This window comes from Cebus imitator, unplaced genomic scaffold (genome assembly GCF_001604975.1).
Source record: "Cebus imitator isolate Cc_AM_T3 unplaced genomic scaffold, Cebus_imitator-1.0 Scaffold181, whole genome shotgun sequence".
In the NCBI taxonomy this organism is placed as follows: domain Eukaryota; kingdom Metazoa; phylum Chordata; class Mammalia; order Primates; family Cebidae; genus Cebus; species Cebus imitator.
Genome location: NW_016107496.1, coordinates 639,748 through 662,271, shown reverse-complemented (window position 1 = coordinate 662,271; position 22,524 = coordinate 639,748). Strand labels below are relative to the sequence as shown.

Genomic DNA, 22,524 nt, shown 5'->3' with positions numbered 1-22,524 from the left:
AGAGGTTTGGGCTTAAAGTGTTGTGGAGTGAGGAAAAGAACTAATATTTTTCAGGTGTGTACTTCATGACAGGCATTATTAGCTTCTTTCTTGAGACCATTATTATTTCCATTTTACAGATGAAGACACTGACACGGAGAGGTTAAATAACTTGCCCAAGGCAGTGCGGCTAGCAAATAATTACGCTAAGGTTTGGAACCTGGTCTCATGCCAAAGATCATGCTTCTAATGAAGTATTTTGAAGAGCCAGGCTTTCTTTGGTGACCTTTTCCAAATGCCAGCCTGACCAAAAGTCTTGTATTCCTGATCTGTCCTTCCAGATGGTGCTGTTGGTGATATTAAGATGTTGAAGGGGCCGCGAGAGGGGGCTCATGCCTGTAATCCCAGCACTTTGGGAGGCCAAGGAGGGTGGATTACCTGAGGTCAGGAGTTGGAGACTAGCGTAGCCAAAATGGTGAAACCTTGTCTCTATTAAAAATACAAAAATTAGCTGGGTGTGGTGGTACATGCCTGTAATCCCAGCTACTCGGGAGGCAGAGGCAGGAGGAAGGTGAATTGCTTGAACCCAGGAGGCTGAGGTTGCAGTGAGCTGAGATCATGCCACTGTACTCCAGCCTGGGTGGGGCAGAGTGAAACTCCATCTCAAAAAAAAAAAAAAAAAAGGTTGAAGGACATGCTGCTCTGTGGAATATAGGAGAAGGGATGCTGACAGAACTTGGCTGAAGGTGACTCAGAGATGGGGGTTTTGGGGTATGCAGAGAATTCCCTAGCCTGCCTTCTGCTTGTGGGTCTCTGGGTGTCTGCTTCGAGTGCTACTCATCTGGCTTGAGCTCTCATTCTGTGGCCACCTGGGGCAAGTGCTAGATGCTCCCCCATCCTATCCCCTAGTGAGTACAAATGTCAGTGCTGCTAGCTCAGCAGGTTCAAGTACAAGCGGCCCCTCAGGTGCTCTGTGAGCATGGAGGAGTGCGGCCCTGAAGCAGACACAGGCATGCGTGGATGACAGTGCTTTCAGCCTCATATTCTGACCTGGGCTCAGCCAGGAGTCGCATTAAAAGTATCAACATGGAGTCTTCCCACCTCAGTAATGACATTTCCTCCAGGAAATATGGGATCTGGGACTGATTTGGTTACCATGATCTCTATAACTTGGGCCAGCCATCTAAAACTGCCATGGACCTCAGTTTTTGTTCATATATATTTTTCCTTTCAGTTTTGCGCCCCAGGGGGCCACAGGACCAGTTTCTTAGAGGTTTTGGTGAAGATCAGATGGAATTGGGGATGTGAAAAGATCTTGAACAGTTTAAAGCACAGAGAAGTGCATGGAGTAGCATTCATTCATCCATCCAGTCATTCATCTACTCAATGAACATTTTTTATTATTATTTTATTTTTTGAGATGGTGTTTTGCTCTTATTGCCCAGGCTGGAATGCAGCGGTATGATCTTGGCTCACTGCAATCGGTTTCAAGCAGTTCTCTCGCCTCAGTCTCCCGAGTAGCTGGGATTACAGGCATGTACCACGACGCCTGGCTAATTTTGTATTTTTAGTAGAGACAGGGTTTCTCCATGTTGGTCAGGCTGGTCTCGAACTTCTGACCTCAGGTGATCTGCTCACCTCTGCCTCCCAAAGTGCTGGGATTACAGGCATGAGCCACCATGCCCAACTTCAATGAACACTTAATTTAGGTCCTGCTAAGGGTTGTGGATACAGCAGTGAGTACAACAGGTCAAAATCCTTGCTTTCATAGAGCTGCCATTCCCATCAGGAGAGACAGACAATGAACACATAAGAAAAATATATAGAATGGCAGTTGCTGATTAGAGCTATGGAGAAAAAGCATAGAGCTGGGGAGAGAGATAGAGAGCTCCAGGAAAGGGAGCTGCTATTTTAATAGGGTAGTCAGGGAAAGCCTCACTGATAAGGGGACATTTGGGATGTGACCTGGAGGAGCTCTAATTCCAGACATCAGGAACAGCAGACACTGAGGTCCCAGGCTGGCCTGTGCAGAGTATGCTGGGAAGCAGCAGAGGTTCTTATGATGGGTGCAGCAAGGAAGCTGAAGAACCTTAGGATCATTACTGTTAGCTGTTATGTTAGCTGCTCCATTCCATTGCCCTTGAGCTTCCTTTCATTCCGTCTTTTCAACATATTAATATATTTATTGAGTCTCTACTTTGAGCCAGGCCCAGTACTTAGCACTGGGGATAAAGTGTGGAACAAAATAGATGTAATCCCTACCCTCTCAAACTTAGAGTGAGAAGGGCAGAGATGCATATTAAATAAGGAATGATTTAATTATAATTACAGTAAGTACTATGGAAAAAATGAACAGAGGGTAAATGGGACCAAATCTCGTCTGGGTGGGGGAGCTGGGAAGTGTCCCTGAGGAAGTTGAATTTAAGCTGTGACCTGAGGGAAGTTGAATTTAGCTTGGTGAAGTGTGCATTGTGTGTGAGTGTGATGAGGGAGGATGTAGAAAGATTCCCTTTTGCACAGAGGTCACTGATGGGCAGTTCATGGGCAGAACTCATTCCACAGACGTGATTTATTTTGGCTTGGCGGTATTGAAAAATGTGAATTAGTTGCCAACATTTATAAATCAGGAGATGTCGCATTAAAATCCAGATTTTTCTTTTTCTTAAGACGGAATCTCACTCTGTTGCCCAGGCTGGGGTGCAGTGGCTTGATCTCAGCTCACTGCAACCTCCACCTCCCAGGTTCAAGAAATTCTGCCTCAGCCTCCCAAGTAGCTGGGAGTACAGACGCCTACCACCATGCCTGGCAATTTTTGTATTTTTAGTAGAGATGGGGTTTTACCATGTTGGCCAGGCTAGTCTTGAACTCCTAACCTCAGGTGATCCCCCTGCCTCAGCCTCCCAAAGTGCTGGGATTACAGGTGTGAGCCACCATGCCCAGCCTAAAATCCAGATTTTTTTCTTCAGCTTCTGTTGACAAAAATTGGATCGGGCCCCACTGGGACCCAGTGGCAACAGTCTACTGCAGGGTGATGCTTGCTCCATGCACAGGGTATGAACTCTTCCTCCTAGTTCTGAACCATAAGCTGCTTCACTCATTGACTTGGACACTTGAGTTCGTGACCACCAACAAATCAGTGCTTTTTAGGGAAATTTTCAAGTATATTGGCTTTGGGGTCAGACAAATCTGGTTTAGAATCTTGGTTCTCTCACTTACGTGGCTGCTAGATCTTTGGGCAGTCTCCCCTCCCCTCCCCTCCCCTCTCTTCTCCTCCCCTCCCTTCCCCTTCCCTCCCCTCCCCATCTTCCCTTTCCTTCTTCCCTTCCCTTCCTCCATTCCCTTCCCTTCTTCCCTTCCCTTCTTCCCTTCCCTTCTTCCCTTCCCTTCTTCCCTTCCCTTCTTCCCTTCCCTTCTCTTCCTCCCCTCCCCTCCCCCTCTTCCTCCCCTCCCCTCCTCTCTCCTCCCCTCCCCTCCTCTTCCTCCCCTCCCCTCCCCTTCCCTCTTTTTCATCTTCTTTCTTCCATTCCCTTGACTCCTCCCTCCCTTCCTTCTTTCCTTCCTCTTTTTTTTTTTTCAGGCTGTGGCTGTTGCCCAGGCTAGGGTGCAGTGGCGTACAATCCTGGCTCACTGCAGTCCCCAGTGCCTGGGCCCGAGCAATCCTTCCACCTTAGCTTCCTGAATGGCCAGGTCTATAGGTGCACGCCAGTAGAGATGGGGTTTCACCTTGTTACCCAGGCTGGTCTCAAACTCCACACCAGGCCAATTTTATTTTTTGAGATGGAGTCTCACTCTGTCACTTAGGCTGGAGTGCAGTGGCATGATCTTGGCTCACTGCAACCTCTGCAGCCTGAGTTTAAGTGATTCTCCTGCCTCAGCCTCCTGAGTAGCTGGGATTATGGGTGTTTGCAACTGTGCTGGACTAATTTTTTTTTTTTTTTTTTTTTGAGATGGAGTCTAGCTCTGTCGCCCAAGATGGAGTGCAGTAATATCATCTTGGCTCACTGTACCCTCCGCCTCCTAGGTTCAAGTGATTCTCCTGTCTCAGCCTCCTGAGTAGCTGGAATTACAGACCCACACCACCATGCCTGGCTAATTTTTTTTCGTATTTTAGTAGAGATGGGGTTTCACCATGTTGCCCAGGCTGATCTCAAACTCCTGAGTCCGGGCAATCCACCCACCTTGGCCTCCCAAAGTGCTGGGATTACAGGCATGAGCCACCACACACGGCTAATTTTTGTATTTTTAGTAGAGATGGGGTTTCACCAACTTTGCCAGGCTGGTCTTGAACTCCTAACCTTGTGATTCACCCGCCTGGGCCTCCCAAAGTGCTGGGATTACAGGCATGAGCCACCATCCACGGTGCCCGGCCCAGGCTAATTTTTAAAAATTTTAATAGAGACAAGGTCTTGCTATATTGCCCAGGTTGGTCTCACATTTCTGGCCTTAAGCCATCCTCCTATCTCAGCCTCCCAAAGTGCTGGGATTGTAGGTGTGTGAGCCACTGTGCCTGGCCCTGGGCAAGCTTCTTTGCCTCACTGTGTCTTCGTTTCTCACCTGTTGAATGGGGATACCCTTGCCTACGTCCAAGTAATTGTATGAGGATGAAGCTCATGGCTTGGCAGTGGGAAGTGCTCAGGTAATGAGCTGCTAGTCCTGGCAATGGCTGTGATGGTGGTATTAATACCGTTCCTATTGGATGGTCTCTAATATCATCTCCTTCCTTCTCTACCAGCAACATGTCATGGTTTAGTGGCCTCCTGGTTCCTAAAGTGGATGAACGGAAAACAGCCTGGGGTGAACGCAACGGGCAGAAGCGTTCACGGCGCCGCGGCGCTCGGGCGGGTGGCTTCTGCACGCCCCGCTATATGAGCTGCCTCCGGGATGCAGAGCCACCCAGCCCTACCCCTGCGGGCCCCTCTCGGTGCCCCTGGCAGGATGACGCCTTCATCCGGAGGGGCGGCCCAGGCAAGGGCATGGAGCTGGGGCTGCGGGCAGTGGCCCTGGGCTTCGAGGACACCGAGGTGACCCCGGCAGCGGGCGGGACAGCTGAGGTGGCGCCCGACGCTGTGCCCAGGAGCCGGCGATCCTGCTGGGGGCGTCTAGTGCAGGTGTTCCAGTCGAAGCAGTTCCGTTCAGCCAAGCTGGAGCGCCTGTACCAGCGGTACTTCTTCCAGATGAACCAGAGCAGCCTGACGCTGCTGATGGCGGTGCTGGTGCTGCTCACCGCGGTGCTGCTGGCCTTCCACGCCGCGCCCGCCCGCCCTCAGCCTGCCTATGTGGCCCTGCTGGCCTGCGCCGCCGCCCTGTTTGTGGCGCTCATGGTGGTGTGTAACCGGCATAGCTTCCGCCAGGACTCCATGTGGGTGGTGAGCTATGTGGTGCTGGGCATCCTGGCGGCGGTGCAGGTGGGGGGCGCCCTCGCAGCCGACCCGCACAGCCCCTCTGCAGGCCTCTGGTGCCCCGTGTTCTTCGTCTACATCGCCTACACGCTCCTCCCCATCCGCATGCGGGCTGCTGTCCTCAGCGGCCTGGGCCTCTCCACCCTGCATTTGATCTTGGCCTGGCAACTCAACCGTAGTGATGCCTTCCTCTGGAAGCAGGTAGGTGGCCAGGGAGGCACGGGTGGAGGGCAGCAGGTGGGGAATTTCTCACCTCATAAGCAGGTGGGGGCCCAGTAAGGAAGGGCGGGAGAGTCGTGGGTGGATCCCGGGTGCAGGGATGTCTGGCTGTATCTGAGAGGAGGGGCAGGTGAGGGAGGCCAGGGTTCAGGGGTCTGCCTCCATGTGGGATCTGGGGTACAGGGCACTGCTGAGGGGAAGGAGGGCCCCAGAACCCAAGCTTGAGATCTGTGGCCATGAGTCCCAGTCTCCAGCTCTTTAGCCTGCTGAAAGTGCAGTCTGTAGAGGCAGAATGTGGGGCTGGAAGCAGGGGTGTGGTATTTAACCCCTGGGCCCTGGTGGGGAACAGGCAGTGCAGGCTGTGTCCAGGCTTTGGCATCTCTGTTGGCAAGTTGATACCTGAGACTCGGGTGCTGGTGCTATTCCTGGAGAGCAGCTCTAGGTTGGGAACTGGAGGTATAGAGCAGGTTTTGGTTATTGTCAGCGAGGGAGGAGGAGTTACCTCTTTCCTGGACCAAGGCCACTTCTGGGAGGACAGGGAAGGTGAAGAGCTGGGGTCAGTTCCCTCTGGGCTGGATGTGGTTTGAATGCGGTTAAAGAGAGGAACCTAAGTCTGATCATATCCCACCTTCCTCCTGCTGGGCACCAAGGGTCTGGCCGCCCTGCCTTGAGGTCCTCTACCCATGCCTGCTCTGCCTCCAGGCTCCAAGTGTGTGTGAGGTGGGGCTCCACATCTTCATGTGGAGTGGCTGCGGGCCAAATGCTATCTAATGGGCTGTATTCTTCTCTGTGGGATCTTAGACAACTAGCCTCACCTCTACCAGCCTTAGTTTCCCAGTCTGCAAAGCTGGGATAAAAATAGCATCTAGCTCATATTGTTGTTGGGGCCCCACCCTTTCCTAGAGTAGAGTAGAATCCGACTGGGCAGTGTTCTCACCTGGGGGCAGGGAGGAGTGGGGAGTGCTGGAAGGCATGTTACCCAGGGAAGGGGTTTCTGGGAAGTGCCTTTCAGAAGGACATATTTGTGGATCTGCCATCTCATGTCATCCCCTTGCCCAGGAAGCAGAGGCCAGGGTGTCTTTCCTGGCCGGTCCTTCAGGTGCTGCTGTAGTCACAGCCCTGCCATCAGGACACCTCCCGGGTCCTCCACTGGACCCTATCTAGAGAGTGCTGTCTGCTTTCTTCCTCAAGGTTTTGAGGGCTCATGGCCTGTTGCCCGCCCAGCCCCACCCACAGAGAGGAAGTTGCCTGGGGATCCCAGGGTGAGAAGCTGGGTTTTCTGGCATGATGCCCTTCTCCGCCCAGCCTGCACTACAGAACAGAACATACTTTTTTTTTTTTGAACTTCAAGGCAGGGCAGCCAGGCCCCTGGTGCCCAGCAAGAGGAAGGTGGGAGCCTCGCTCTGTAGCCAGGCTGGAATGCAGTGACACAATCTCAGCTCACTGCAACCCCCGCCTCCCAGGTTCAAGTGATTCTCCTGCATCAGCCTCCTGAGTAGCTGGGACTACAGGTGCGCACCACTACACCCAGCTAATTTTTGTATTTTTAGTAAAGATGGGGTTTCACCATGTTGACTGGGATGGTCTCGAACTCTTGACCTCATGATCCGCCCACCTCAGACTCCAAAGTACTGGGATTATAGGTGTGAGCCACCTCGCCCAGCCAAAACATACCTTTTTTTTTTTTTTTTTTGAGATGGAGTCTTTCTCCATCGCCCAGGCTGGAGTGCTGTGGCAAGATCTCAGCTCACTGCCACCTCCACCTCCTGGGTTCAAGCAATTCTCCTGTGTCAGCCTCCCAAGTAGCTGGGACTACAGGTGCCTGACACCATGCCTGGGTAATTTTTGTATTTTTAGTAGAGACAGAGTTTCACCTTGTTGGTCAGGCTAGTTTCGAACTTCTGACCTCAGGTGATCCACCCGCCTCAGCCTCCCAAAGTGCTGGGATTACAGGCTTGAGCCACTGTGCCCAGCCAAATGAATTTTTTTTTTTTTTAATACAGAATTTCGCTCTTGTTGCCCAGGCTAGGGTGCAAAGGTACAATCTCAGCCCACCACAACTTTTGCCCCCCGAGTTCAAACGATTCTCCTGCCTCAGCCTCACGAGTAGCTGGGATTACAGGTGTGCACCACCACGCCCAGCTAATTTTGTATTTTTAGTAGAGACGGGGTTTCTCTATGTTGGTCAGGCTGGTCTCGAACTCCTGACCTCAGGTGATTCGCCCCCTCAGCCTCCCAAAGTCCTGGGATTATAGGTGTAAGCCACTGCACCCAGCCAAAAGGCCAAACATACCTTTTTAAAAGTAACTTTATAGCCTATTTGTTTGTGGAGCACAGGCCCGTAGGGCACTGTCAGACATCTTAAAGGGCCAGGTCCTTCTGTCCCAAAGATTCAGCCCCAGGCTGGCTCTCAAGCAGGGCTTTATGGCTAGACTGTCCTCCTAGGGAAGGAGCTTAGTGGTGGTGCCTCCTTTCCCCCTTCCTCTGTGGCCAGGTCTGGGCTGGGTGGGCATGTCTTCCTTGCTCTCAATTGGCATGGTGCCCAGAGCCAGGCTTGGTGCCTGACTGGGGAGGTGCAGCCCCAGGAAGGCTAGGACTGTGCCCGCCTCCCATCTCCCAGGGGTGCCTGGCTATAGCCTCACCCAGTGGATCTCAACAGGCACGTTCTCGGAGCAGTGGCGAGTGACTGCTGCCCCTATGCCAGTCCTTGGGACTAGGGCTGCCCAACCTCCTCTTGGCTGAGAAACAGTCCCTGTGCCCATTGAGTCTGTGGGTTTCTAGACGGGTGGGATTTGTGGCCTCCTTTGTCTGCTTGGACAGCCCCTTCCCAGATACAGCCCCGCTCACACTCAGGAAGGAGCCTTTTTCTACTACCGACCCACTCATTTAGATACACTGTACAGTGTCACCCAGTGACCCAGGAGCAGCTTGGAGTCCCCTCTGGTCCCCTGGCATCCATTTTTTCTCACAGTCAGATAGGGATATGTGTGTACAGAGTTATTTCAGTCTCGTCCCCCTTCCCCTTCCCTCCACCATGACTCACATTTTCCTCTTGGGCTCCTGGGGCCAGGAAGGGAAGTTGCCTGGTTTGCCCCCCTTCCCTTTTCCCCTACTGGGGGCTATTCTTAGAAACCCCCAAGGGAGATAGTGTACCCCCCTCTTCACCCCTGCTGCTGGGTGGGGATCTCAGCCTAGTTGATCCTGGGCCTGTGAGCTAGACTGGGAAGGGAAGCTGAGAGGCCATACCAGAGGGCTAGAGCTGGAAATGCTAGGGGTTAGCCATTTTACTCAGTTTTACCCAAGAGGAAACTGAGGTCCCAAAGAATAAGTGACCTGCTCAATTTGCAGGACTAGTTCTAGTTCAAGGCAGAGCCCAGAACCTCTGGCTTCCAGGAAGTGCTACTGCTGTTTCCCTCCCTTCTTAAACCAGAGCCCTGCCCCATCCAACTCTGGGGTGAGGCCACAAGCGCCAGGTTAATTCCTGAGTTTCCAGAAACAGAGTCCAGTTTCCCTAAGACTTGCTCTCTAGCTAGTGCCACTGATAATGATTGGGGTCTGAACATTCCTAGGGTGGGGGCCCTAGGCGTAGGGCCTGGCAGGGCCAGGTGTTGGGAGGGAGTTATACCTTGAGGAGTGGCCAGGCATGGTGGACCCCATCCCCAGTTAGGGGATATATCCTTTGTATCAGTAGAATTGATGACTCTCAAGCCTGGGCTCTGAGGTTAAGCTTGAGAGCGAGTCAGTAGAGTGAGTAGGAAGCTTGGAAACCTGGAATGCACTACACAGTATGGAATGCACTAGATAGTAGGATTAGGACACAGGATATGGAGTCCAATTATCTTGGGTTCAAGTCTTACATCAGCCACTACCAGCTGTGTGATCTTGGGCAAGTTACTTGGCTTCTCTGTGACTCAGTCCCTTACCTTTAAAATGGGATATTGTTATCTATTTCATAGCGTTTTAAGAAATGTGTTAGGGGCTGGGCATTGTGGCTCATGCCTGTAATCCTAGCATTTTCGGAGGCCCAGGCAGGAGGATCAGTTGAGATCAGGAGTTTGAGACCAGCCTGGCCAACATGGTGAAACCTCATCTCTACTAAAAAAATATACAAAAATTAGCCAGGCATGGTGGCAGCCAGCTGTAATCCCAGCTACTCAGGAGGCTGAGGCAGAGAATTGGTTGAATTACGAGGCAGAGGTTGCAGCGAGCCAAGATTGGGCTACTGCACTCCAGTCTGGGTGACAGACAAAAAAAAGAAAACAGAAATGAGTTAGTCAGTGTATAGAAGGCACCCACAGAATCCTGCACATGGTAGGCAGCCAACAAACTAGCTAGGGTAATAATAATGACAATGGCGATTGTTGTTACTAAGTTATGTCAAGCCAGGGAGGGGCTTTAGAGATCTTCTCATTCTTCCTCTTTGGGGTTATAGATGAGCAAACCTAAGAAAAAGGAGGTGACTTGTCCTGGGTCACTCACAGGAGGATGTAGAGCTCAGGTCTCCTGGGTGCTGTCCTTAAGGTTGAGCACCTGCAACAGGGGCAGCGTTTGTCTTTTGTGTGGGGTGTTTGTGGAGCAGGAGATACAGGGTGCTGGGGCTAGGCCCCATGACTTACCTGGCCCTAGTTGGTGCTTCTGCTCCCAGAAGCTGTGAAAAGATCTCATTTCTAGTCATGAAGGATTCAGGCAGACAGCTAGGATCTGGGGTCCTGTGGGTAATGGGAGAGCTATATTGCAGGGGTGGCATAGCTTGGGAACAGACAGGGTGCAGGACCCTGGCTTCGTTCCTCAGAGAGCCTAGCAAGTTGAGCGAATGTGTGTGTGTATTTAGGGGGTTGGCAGGGGAGATGGTCACCATCTGCCTCTGCCATCTCCTTCAGCTCAGTGCCAATGTGCTGCTGTTCCTCTGCACCAACGTCATTGGCATCTGCACACATTACCCAGCAGAGGTGTCTCAGCCAGGCCTTTCAGGAGACCCGCGGTTATATCCAGGCCCGACTCCACCTACAGCATGAGAATCGGCAGCAGGTGGGGCTGCTCTCCGTGACCAGGGCCTGCCCCGACCTTACCCGCAAATAACTTGCAGATTGGATCTGCTGCCTTGTGCAGCTCTGTGGAGCAGTGTGACAGTTCCCCTGGGTTGTGTGTCACAGAGGCCCTGTGATACTGGGCTTCTGTCCTGTCCAAGGGGAGGAGGGCGTAGACAGGAGCACATCTGGGGGCTCAGTGGAGGGTGGTCAGAGGGGCTCTGATGGGGGAATGTCAGGCAATACTCCAGAAGGGAAGCTCAGGTCTTCAGAGAAGTCTGGGAGGGCTCTGGCAATGTGGAGAGACCAGGAGGGATTGAAATGTGAGGCCAAGAGGATAGTGATGCCCTATTGGAACCACTGGGCTAGGAGCGGCTGCTGCTGTCGGTATTGCCCCAGCACGTTGCCATGGAGATGAAAGAAGACATCAACACAAAAAAGGAAGACATGATGTTCCACAAGATCTACATACAGAAGCATGACAACGTCAGGTAGGGTGAGGGTAGGAGGATGCCAGGTGGGGCAGAGGTCTGGACGTCTTTGAAGGCTACATGGTCTTTCATCCTCTGCTGTCATCTCCAGCATCCTGTTTGCAGACATTGAGGGCTTCACCAGCCTGGCATCCCAGTGCACCGCGCAGGAGCTGGTCATGACCCTGAATGAGCTCTTTGCCCGGTTTGACAAGCTGGCTGCGGTAAGGGTGCTGGGCCTTGGGGTTGGGCCTGGGTGTTGACCATGGTGAGAGCATAGCTTTGCTGGCAGAAGCTGGGTATTTGGGGGCAGATAGAGTGTGCATCGAGGGTGGGGCGCCATGCAGGCTGGGTGGGCAAGAGAGTAAAGGTTACCTTTCCCTCCAACTCTTTCCCATTCAGGAAAATCACTGCCTGAGGATTAAGATCTTGGGGGACTGTTACTACTGTGTGTCAGGGTTGCCAGAGGCCCGGGCAGACCATGCCCACTGCTGTGTGGAGATGGGGGTGGACATGATCGAGGCCATTTCGTAAGCAGTGCCCCATTCTCAGGCTTCCTGGAACTGTGCATGCCCCAGACTGCTCCTACTTTTTGATAAGACCCTAGGAGATTTCCTCAGTTTTGGCTGTTTCTCTGTCTTTGAGATCTGTCTGTCACTGGGGAGGGGAATGAATCTTTCTCCAACCTGTGCAAAGACCCATGTGCACCCTTAGGCTCCAGCCAGCCGAGATGGGGTGGAGAGAGCCTGGGCAGTAGGGGAGTTGGGCTAGAAGGAATGCCATCTGTGCAGGCAGAGGGAATAACAGTGATTCCTCTTCTCCTAGCTCAGTTCCACAAGATGCTGCTGGGCCCCTGCTGGTGAACACAGTCCTAACATTTGTCCTTGAGCCCCATGCAGCCTTCTACTCATGTCCAACCAAGGCTGTGCTCCCGTCCCCTGCATCTGGGTCTGTCCTTGCCCGCTGGGCCCTGAGGGGAGTGAAGGGCCTGGGCTGTGCGCTGGGGGAGGGGGAGACTGCCAGGAGCTGACCTGGGGCTGCCTCCTTCCAGGCTGGTACGTGAGGTGACAGGTGTGAATGTGAACATGCGCGTGGGCATCCACAGCGGACGCGTGCACTGTGGCGTCCTTGGCCTGCGAAAATGGCAGTTCGATGTGTGGTCCAATGACGTGACCCTGGCCAACCACATGGAGGCAGGAGGCCGGGCTGGGTGAGTGGGGGTGGGTCCAGGTGGTAGTGGATGGGAACACGGTGGGAGAACCAGGGGCTCACCCTCTTGGCCGCATACAGCCGCATCCACATCACTCGCGCAACGCTGCAGTACTTGAATGGGGACTACGAGGTGGAGCCAGGCCGTGGTGGCGAGCGCAACGCATACCTCAAGGAGCAGCACATTGAGACTTTCCTCATCCTGGGCGCCAGCCAGAAACGGGTCAGGGCCAGGGCAGGGCTGGGGGCAGGGGAGCAGGAAGAGGGACAAATGGGGAGAGCAGGCCAAGGCCTCCTCTGGGCCCCTCTTCTGAGCCTGTACCCTTGCTGCCTGCACAGAAAGAGGAGAAGGCCATGCTGGCCAAGCTGCAGCGAGCCCGGGCCAACTCCATGGAAGTGCTGATGCCGCGCTGGGTTCCCGATCGCGCCTTCTCCAGGACCAAGGACTCCAAGGCCTTCCGCCAGATGGTGAGGGACCCTCAGCGTCAGTCCTACGGCCTCATTTTCTTGGCTCCTTCAACACCCCATCCCTGTCCTTTCTTCTTGTGGCTGCCATCTCCATGTATGCTTTCTGGTATTGGGGCTGTGGGAGGATTTCATCCCAGGCGTCCCAGTGCTCCCAGAGGATATGGTGGGGACACCCTCAGCACAGTGTTGGGGTAAGGGAAGGAGCTGCAGAGGTAAAGGTTGTTGGCCCTTCACCTCACTCCACACTCTGTCCCTTTCTCCAGGGCATTGATGATTCCAGCAAAGACAAGTAAGTCAGGTTTCTGAGGAGGGAGAAGGCACTTGTACCCTGGGATGGGGCTGAGGGGAGCTGAGATCCTCCTTTCCCCTGAACTTAGGTGTGTGGTGTGGGAGCAGGGGCCACACCCCTGGCTCTCCCTCCCTCCCCTGGGTGCTGCCCATACCTTCCCTTTCATTGTTTCTCACGTGGCCATACCCATGCACCTGGTGAAGCCATGTACCCTGTCCTCAGCCGGGGTGCCCAAGATGCCCTGAACCCTGAGGATGAGGTGGATGAGTTCCTGAGTCGTGCCATCGATGCCCGCAGCATTGATCAGCTGCGGAAGGACCACGTGCGGCGGTTTCTGCTTACCTTCCAGAGAGAGGATCTTGAGAAGAAGGTTTGGGAGATACAGGGCAGAAGGACAAGGGCTGGGGGAGGGGCGGATCGCAGCAGGGATGGCTGACCACAGGTGAGGGCACAGCTGTTTCTGGGGGATGGAGAAGGGACCACCACAGAACAGGGTGGGGATTTTGTCAGCTGAGTCAACTGCATCTCCTCCCTGTTGAGGCCCCTGGTAGTGCCCTGTCCTTGCTGTCACTGCCTTTCTTAGGGAGGGCCCAGCACCCAACTCAGCCTCCTCTCCCTCAGTACTCCCGGAAGGTGGATCCCCGCTTCGGAGCCTACGTTGCCTGTGCCCTGTTGGTCTTCTGCTTCATCTGCTTCATCCAGCTTCTCGTCTTCCCACAGTGAGAGCCCTGCCCTTCCTCTCTTAGCTTCTCTCTTCTCCACTACTTCCCAGAAGCTTCCTAAATACCCACATGAGCCCACAATCCCTGGAGTCTGCATCCCTGCTTGTTCCAGAGGGTGGGATAAGAATGCCCAGATCTTCCAAAATTAAACGATTTTCCTGGCCCTGTTCTACCCCAGCTCCACCCTGATGCTTGGGATCTATGCCAGCATCTTCCTGCTGCTGCTGATCACCGTGCTGATTTGTGCCGTGTACTCCTGTGGTTCTGTACGTAGGGGGACTTCTGAGGCTGTTGGGAATGGCAAGCTAGACTCCAGACAGGGAGGAGGTCTGGGGAGAGGGAGGAGAAGGCCATGCTTCTTCCCCTGGGCCCCATCCCTGGTTGGCCTTCCTCCTTGGCTGATACAACCTTCAACTCTTGGTCTCTTGATGCCTCTAGCTGTTCCCTAAGGCCCTGCAACGTCTGTCCCGCAGCATCGTCCGCTCGCGGGCACACAGCACTGCAGTTGGCATCTTTTCCGTCCTGCTTGTGTTTACCTCTGCCATTGCCAACATGGTAAGGGTCCAGTGGGAATTCTCTCACCTCTGCTCTGTGTCAAGCACTGCCCTGGACACTGGGGGTGCAGAAGGAAATAGGACATGTTTTCTGCCCTCAGGGAGCCCCCTCCCAGAACAGGGGAAGGTGAACTCCAGTTCTTCCTCCTTGTTCTCCCAACCTCTTGTCATCCCTGAGTGAGAATGAAGGCCCATGGGTATAAGGTACCTGGGCATAGCCCTAGCAACCCTTCACCTCCTTGGCTACCCTGACATACCCCTCCACTTTTGCAGTTCACCTGTAACCACACCCCAATACGGACCTGTGCAGCCCAGATGCTGAATTTAACACCTGCTGACATCACTGCCTGTCACCTGCAGCAGCTCAATTACTCTCTGGGCCTGGATGTGCCCCTGTGTGAGGACACCGCACCCACCTGCAGCTTCCCTGAGGTGTTCAAGCATTGCTCAGGTGGTGGGGAGGGGCTGTCCTGGCACAGACGTTGGCCCCTCTGTGCCAGGCCTGGTGATGGGCATGGGGACCCAGGAACTCACCAGAGTCTTTCACACTAGGAGCAACCAGGGGCCCTGGTGTGGTGTAGGGGCTGGACATGGAAGGTGGAGGATATGGGGGTTTGAGGGGTGTGGAGGAAAGGTTAGGTCAGGCAGGAGAGTGCAGGGCTCTCCCTGCTCAGGGTGCCATGGCCTCTGCCTTCACCCAATGCTGCCTCTGCCATCCCCCCAGTACTTCATCGGGAACATGCTGCTGAGTCTCTTGGCCAGCTCTGTCTTCCTGCACATCAGCAGCATCGGGAAGTTGGCCATGATCTTTGTCTTGGGGCTCATCTATTTGGTGCTGCTTCTGCTGGGTCCCCCAGCCACCATCTTTGACAACTATGACCTACTGCTTGGCGTCCATGGCTTGTGAGTTTATTCTCAGGTCCTTTAATACCCCAGGAACTTCCCTGACCTTGCTGGGTCACTGTGAGCCTCTCTGGTGCCCAGGCCCCTTGTGCCCTTAGAATGCCTCAACTCCCCTGTGGAGGAAAGGGAGGAGATGGAGGAGCTCCCAGCATGTGAACCCGAATAGTTACACCAAGGAACCCCAGTCTTGGGAAATCAGCTGCTTGGTGGCAGGGCTCTGGCTAGGAACCACAGCTTCTGATCCTGCTTAGGGCTTTGCCTGGGATACCACACTAGCTTTTCCTCTGCAAAACCCCCTTCCTTTGATATGCCACTGCAGCTTCTTGTAGTAGAAAATGCCTCTGGCGTCTGCTGGGTTTGAATCCCTGCTCTGCTCTCATTAGCTATGTGAGCTTAGACAGGTGAGTTAGCTTCTCTGAGCCTCAATTTCCTCATCTGCAAAATGGCAATGCCACCTAAATCACAGGGTAGTTGTAAAGATTATAGTAACTAACATTTATGGAAGTCTCACTATATGGCAGGCACTGTGCCAAGCCTTTTACATGCATTATTTAGATCGGATGCCTGTTGTACAGATGAGGAAGGAGGCTTAGACAGCTAAGCAACTTATCTCAGGTTGTATAGCTGGTAAGTAGAGGAGTCTCTAAGAGCAGAGGTGTTTTTTTTTTTTTTTTGAGACGGAGTCTTGGTCTGTTGCCCAGGCTGGAGTGCAATGGCGCAATCTCAACTCACTGCAGTGGTGCAAACCCGCATCCTGGGTTCAAGCAATTCTCTTGCCTCGGCCTCCCAAGGAGCTGGGATTACAAGCACCCACCACCACACCCAGCTAATTTTTGTATTTTTAGTAGAGATGGGGTTTCATCATGTTGGCCAGGCTGGTCTTAAACTCCTGACCTCAGGTGATCCACCTGCCTCGGCCTCCCAAATTGCTGGGATTACAGGTGTGAGCCACTGTACCCGGCCAAGAGTAGAGGTTTTCTTAACCTCTACTCTTTATGAGTTAATTAATTAAGTAAAGCCTTGGCCCAATGCCTGACTTACAGTATGTGCTCAGGAAATGCAGTCTCTGTCTCCCCTTCCATCTGCCCACCTAGCAACCCAGGAAGCACTAATTACTTTGTCTCTTCTATCTTCTTGCCAGGGCTTCTTCCAATGAGACCTTTGATGGGCTGGACTGGTAAGTGAGGGCTCTGAGGCAGCAAAGGGTAGGGCCCTAGATGCCTCCCTTGGACACCAAGCATGTCTCTGCTTACCCTTAGTCCAGCTGCAGGGAGGGTGGCCCTCAAATATATGACCCCTGTGATTCTGCTGGTGTTTGCGCTGGCGCTGTATCTGCATGCTCAGCAGGTGGAGTCGACTGCTCGCCTGGACTTCCTCTGGAAACTGCAGGTGACCGGGTGGGCCTTTGGGGGAAGGGGAGGAACCTAGGGGCAGACCTGGGCCAGGCCAAAAATGCATCTCCTGCTAGCTGGCTAAGGCCCACGGCGCCCCTAGGCCCCCCTGGTTCCATGCCTTCTCTGTGCCCATCCCTTACTCCTCGCCCCGTCCTGTACCTGCCCCCTTCATCCCTTTGCCTGTTCTTTAGGCCTCATCTGTCCGTGCCTTTCCTCCTCTGCGTGATTCCCTCTGATGCCCATTTCCAAGCCTTGGCCACCACGCCCACCCCTTGTGAATGTTGGGCAATGGGTGATGGGTGTGGTGTCTATAGGCAACAGGAGAGAAGGAGGAGATGGAGGAGCTCCAGGCATACAACCGGAGGCTGCTGCACAACATTCTGCCCAAGGACGTGGCCGCCCACTTCCTGGCCCGGGAGCGTCGCAATGATGAACTCTACTATCAGTCGTGTGAGTGTGTGGCTGTTATGTTTGCCTCCATTGCCAACTTCTCTGAGTTCTATGTGGAGCTGGAGGCAAACAATGAGGGTGTCGAGTGCCTGCGGCTGCTCAACGAGATCATCGCTGACTTTGATGAGGTACTTGTCCAGTTGGCTGGTGCTGGCAGAGAATTGCGGGACTTGGAGACCAGGGTAGTAGAGAGAATTTTGGATGAAAAGGCCAGGATTGGAAGGGGCGAATGGCACTGGGAAGAGAAAGAGAGATTTGATGGGATTCAGAGGCATCAGGGCTAGGGGTAAGGGTAGGCACAGTGGAGGCAGAGGCAAGAACCCATGAAGGTGTCAGAGGCAGCAGGGGGATCAGCCCTAGTGGGGTAGTGTCATCCTTGTTGGGGAGCGGGGGAAGGACTTGATCCGTAGAGGGATAGGATAGGTACCAGGTGGATGTCATTGAAGAAGAAGGCAGTAGTCTGTGGACAGAACTTCATGAGATAAACCAAGCAAGATGGTCCTCTGAAAACAGAAAATGGAAGCAAAATGTGAGGTAGTATCCTGAAAACCCAGATCAGGAAATGGCTGTTCCACTATTCTGGAGGGAAGTCACTTGCTCACCTTGGGACTCAGTATCCCAAAAGGACTGGAGAAATTGCTTAATATCCCACCTGTGGGTCTGTGTTCTGTGAGTGAGCTACTGGAGTGACCTTCTGAAGCTGTATGCCCAAGTCCTGCCTGGACTCCTAGGGTGCCTGTTTTTCCCGGCTCCTCAGTCCTACACTGATAGCAGCAGCTGGAAGGGGGCTCTTGAGACAGGGAAGTGGGGAAAGGAGCCAAGGCGGGGCAAGAAATGAGTGTTGGGGCAGGGCTGGGTTTAGGGTCTTTGCCTTGACAGCCAGGTCCCCTTGTGTTGTTCAGATCATCAGCGAGGAGCGGTTCCGGCAGCTGGAAAAGATCAAGACAATTGGTAGCACCTACATGGCTGCCTCAGGGCTGAATGCCAGCACCTACGATCAGGTGGGCCGCTCCCACATCACTGCCCTGGCTGACTACGCCATGCGGCTCATGGAGCAGATGAAGCACATCAATGAGCACTCCTTCAACAATTTCCAGATGAAGATTGGTGAGAGGACCTGGTTGCTTGGCAGGGTTTCCCAGGACTATTTCTGGGTGAAGCTGGGATTATAGGCTGGGGATGGGATCACAGATTCCCCATCAGGGTTCCTGTGGGGTTTTCTTCCCTCTGACCTTCTATATTAAGTCTGATATTAAGAACAGAGATCATGGCCGGGTGCGGTGGCTCACGCCTGTAATCCTAGCACTTTGGGAGGCCAAGGCAGGTGGATTACCTGAGGTCAGGAGTTCGGGACCAGTCTGACCAATATGGTGAAACCCTGTCTAAAAAAAAAAAAACTTTAAAAATATAAAATAAAAGAACAGAGATCATGCTGGGCGCGGTGGCTCCCACCTGTAATCCCAGCACTTTGGGAGGCCGAGGTGGGCAGATCATGAGGTCAAGAGATAGAGACTATCCTGGCCAATATGGTAAATACAAAAATGACCGCGTGTGGTGGCACACACCTATAGTCTCAGCTGCTCGGGAGGCTGAGGCAGGAGAACTGCTTGAACCCAGGAGGCGGAGGTTGCACTGAGCTGAGATCGCACCACTGCACTCCAGCCTGGTGACAGAACAAAACTGTCTCAAAAAAAAAAAAAAGAGTACAGAGATTACTCGGCACTATCCTAGAAATTTTTGAGCATATTTTAATCCTGATATTATTATCCCCTTTCATTGGATAGAAACTGACTCTCAGAGAGATTACATAACTTGCCCAAGGTCAAACAACTAGTAAGTGGCAGAGCTGGGATCCAAAATCAGAATTATCTAAACTTGAGTACCTTTGTCCATATATGTGGCCAGTCGGATAAGAAGTACTTCCTGTCAAATGAACTGGTGGATGGGAATGGTTAATAGCATAGGTTCTAGAGTCAGACTATCTGGTTTGAATTCTGGCTGCTGCATTTACTGGCTTATTTGGGAAGTCATCTAACTTCTCTAAGCTTCAGTTACCTTATCTATAAAATGAGACTAGTAATACCTACCGTTTAGAGGTGTTAAAAGGATGAAGCTATGTAAAATGCTTACTAGAGTGGCTGACGTGGAATTCAGGAGATTATTGTTATAGATGGCTGTCTCAACTCAGGGAGCTCCTAAGCTTAGGTGTTCAGGTCCTTTGACTGTTTTTTTTTTTGTTTTTTGTTTTTTTGAGGCAGGGATTTGCTCTGTCACCCAGGCAAGAGTGCTGTGGTACAATCACAGCTCACTGCAGCCTCAACTCCCAGGCTCAGTCAATCTATTCTCCAACCTCAGCCTCCCGAGTAGTTGGGACTACAGGTGTGCACCACCATGCCTGGCTAATTTTTGTATTTTTTTGTAGAGATGGGGTTTCACCATGTTGGCCAGGTTGGTCTTGAACTAGATTGTTCTTTATAACCAGGAGACTTGTGCTTTTTCCATTTTTTTCTCTGGGTCTTTCTACTGGTGCCAGGAGGTGGGATGACTCCCTGGGTTGACCCTGGAGCATCCACTAGTCTCTTACTGTTCTTCCCACCTCAGGGCTGAACATGGGCCCAGTTGTGGCAGGTGTCATCGGGGCCCGGAAGCCGCAGTATGACATCTGGGGGAACACAGTGAATGTCTCTAGCCGTATGGACAGCACGGGGGTCCCCGACCGAATCCAGGTGAGGGGAATATGAGCAGGGGCTGGGAGGAGAATGGGCCCGGAGGGCTTCCATAGGTGTCTCTGCGGTCTGCTAGGACAGGGGTAGGGTGGCTAGTATTCTGTGTTTGGTGGGGCAGGGGTTGGGGGAAGGGAGCTACCCTGGGCCCCTGCAAATGCAGCAGGAAGGATTCCAGGCTAAGCAGGCTCCCCTCCCACTCCCCCAGGTGACCACGGACCTGTACCAGGTTCTAGCTGCCAAGGGCTACCAGCTGGAGTGTCGAGGGGTGGTCAAGGTGAAGGGCAAGGGGGAGATGACCACCTACTTCCTCAATGGGGGCCCCAGCAGTTAGCAGGGCCCAGCCACAAATTCAGCTGAAGGGACCAAGGTGGGCATTGAGAGGACTCTGTGCTCGCTGGGTGGAGCTGTGGCAGGGGGCACTGGGCCTCTAGACCCTGCTAACCACAAAAGGGAACACCACAGCAGGCTGTGCTTGGATTATGCTCTACTGCCCTCAAGCTGGTGAACAAGGGGCTACCTACCAAGAGGATTATTGCAAGTGACTTTCTTTCTTAATTGGGGCAGGGCTGCTCCCTCTCCAATCTTCCAGCTTTTGGGAGCAGGGGAGGGGTCAGTAACAGAAGCAGAGGGAGCTCTCTTGCCTGAGGGATTAAAATGGCAGCTTGCCATGCCTATCCCTTCCCTGTCTGTCTGGGCAGCAGGTTCAGGGCTGGGCCCTTCTTTTCCCTCTTTTTTCCTGGGAATATTTTGTACAATATTTTGTACAAAGATAGGCATGAGGAGTGCCTATTCCATGCTTGCCTTTGCAATACCTGCATCCCCAGCACTGGTCTTGGGCACTTCCCCACCCCAGCCAGGTGTCCCTCCTAAGCACAGGGCAAAGGAGGGAGATGCTCTGGGGAGCCAGCTCTGGCCATATTTCAGGAGAATGTTTCCATGTGCCAAATTGTAGTCCCATGATCTGTCCCCAAAGGGGAACAAAGGGACCTCTGACAGCTTAGATTTAGCCCCAGTTCCTGCACGCTCCAGGGAACGAGGTGTCTGGCCTCACTGGTACTGTGAAAATGCTCAGAGAGCAATCCTGTGTGTGGGGATGTCAGGTCAGGAGCTGGAAGTTCACCTGTAGGTGCCAAAGAACAGGCTGGCCAGGGCTAGGGCAGTGCCAGACTCTGATCTAAGGACCCCAAAGGGGTGCTGATCAGGTCACTCTGCCCCAGTGCTCTCTTGCTGTCTGCTGGCAAGGGGCCATGGAGCATCTCTCCCTCTTCTGTTGCCAAATAGAAAAGGGTCAGGGCATGGAGAAAGATGACCCTGAGCCCAAACCTGCCCTCCCAAGTCTCGCGTTGGGGAGGGCCTGTGTGTTTGTGTAACTGTGTGTGCATGTTGGTCTTTGTGTGCATATCTGTTTTCCAGGTCTGTGTGAGTCCTTGTGCTCCTGCTCCTCAGCTCTCCACCCCAGGTCGCCTCTCTCCTGTGGGCCTCTGTCTTCTGGGAATAAAGCAGGGTTTCCTATTCCAGGGGCTGTAGAGAGATGCCCAGGTTGCACAGGAGTGGGATGGGGTGTGGTAGCAAAAGGAGGGAGAGGAGTCCTTTTTGTGCCAAATCCCTAAGTGCCGTTTGGGGCCATGTGTGCAGCGTGACTCCCCCTGCCTGTGGCAGGGACCCAAGCACTTGCTTGAGCCCCAGTGCTCCATGCAGCACTTGAACTGTCTGGGGTTTGGTGGACAGAGGCTCAGGAATTTCCTGGGTTCCCCAGATAGTGTCCTGGGACATGGTTTGCTTTGGGGCTAGGGTAGCATGGGATCCCTCTGAGGACCCAGATACTGGTACTACGGGCTGGGGAAGGGGAACCTTAAACTTGGCTTTTCCCAGCCTTCATCCTGATTCTAGCATGTTTCTGGCTCCCCAGGCCCTTGTGAAGCCTTGAGGGCTGGCAGAATGGTTAGGAGGTTGAACTCTAGATTCCCTTCCTATCTTTGCCTTCCTTCCTTTCCCTGCAGCCTCCTTGATTCTGGCCTGAATTTGGTTGTGCCTCAGTTTCTCTGTCTATATCTATTTAAGCCAAAGGCACTAGCCTGAATTTTGCTTGAAGATCACTTTGTCTCAGAAATGACTAGAGAGGCAGAGGAGAAGGGTTTCCAGAGTTGCTGGGTTTGGGAGTGGAAGGGGCAGGCAGTGCACTTGCCCTTCTTCATGCGTCTTCTGATACCAGCTCCCTGTGGAGGCCTAGTTTCTGGGTACCGCCTCCCTTGGGCATCTTCATGCACCAACCAAATGGGCCATCAGGTACTTCATTAGTCATGGCAGAAGAGGGGAAAAGACTTGTTACAGACAGAAAATCTGCTCCCCTGCCCCCAGCCATATCCCTGGATAGGAAGGGATAGGAAGAGACTACTTGGTGCCACGAGGTAGGGGTGAGGGTGTAAGTAGATCAGAGTGGGAAGACCTCAGCCTTGGGTGGCTTGTCTCTGCTTCTTGCCAGGTGGGAGGGCCTGTCCACATCCTGGCTCCCTGTACCACAGTGCCAGCCATGCCCTTCCCCTGGGCTACCATTGCCCCTTTCCTCACCAGTTGGTGGAGGAGTCAGGAGATGGGAGGCCATGGGCTTTGGTTTTATAATGTAACCACTGTGGGAGGGGGGAGGATGGTGTACCATGTATTTCAGTGAAATATTTAATATATTTAAATATCAATAAAATCAAACTCTTTGTAAAA

General features: G+C 53.1%; 1 protein-coding gene and 1 long non-coding RNA gene across 2 annotated transcripts in view; one reads left to right on the top strand and one right to left on the bottom strand.

Moving 5' to 3' along the window:
* The window catches only part of LOC119473741, a 13,989-nt gene extending 6,264 nt beyond the window's left edge, over window positions 1–7,725 (bottom strand). The window contains exon 1 of the long non-coding RNA XR_005202960.1: window positions 7,680–7,725. This is a non-coding gene — a long non-coding RNA (uncharacterized LOC119473741). The remainder of the gene's footprint in view (window positions 1–7,679) is intronic.
* Window positions 1–22,524, top strand: part of ADCY6 (adenylate cyclase 6) — a 24,464-nt gene extending 1,940 nt beyond the window's left edge. Inside the window, 22 exon segments of the mRNA XM_017545703.2 lie at window positions 4,712–5,579; window positions 10,478–10,554; window positions 10,556–10,625; window positions 10,994–11,115; window positions 11,207–11,318; window positions 11,497–11,624; window positions 12,146–12,304; window positions 12,385–12,526; window positions 12,643–12,771; window positions 13,035–13,060; window positions 13,283–13,430; window positions 13,682–13,779; window positions 13,961–14,048; window positions 14,221–14,337; window positions 14,610–14,768; window positions 15,061–15,239; window positions 16,381–16,416; window positions 16,499–16,628; window positions 16,948–17,211; window positions 17,986–18,190; window positions 19,685–19,809; window positions 20,015–22,524. Of these exon segments, the coding sequence (XP_017401192.1) occupies window positions 4,716–5,579; window positions 10,478–10,554; window positions 10,556–10,625; window positions 10,994–11,115; window positions 11,207–11,318; window positions 11,497–11,624; window positions 12,146–12,304; window positions 12,385–12,526; window positions 12,643–12,771; window positions 13,035–13,060; window positions 13,283–13,430; window positions 13,682–13,779; window positions 13,961–14,048; window positions 14,221–14,337; window positions 14,610–14,768; window positions 15,061–15,239; window positions 16,381–16,416; window positions 16,499–16,628; window positions 16,948–17,211; window positions 17,986–18,190; window positions 19,685–19,809; window positions 20,015–20,140 (3,504 nt within the window). The 5' untranslated portion in view covers window positions 4,712–4,715 and the 3' untranslated portion in view covers window positions 20,141–22,524.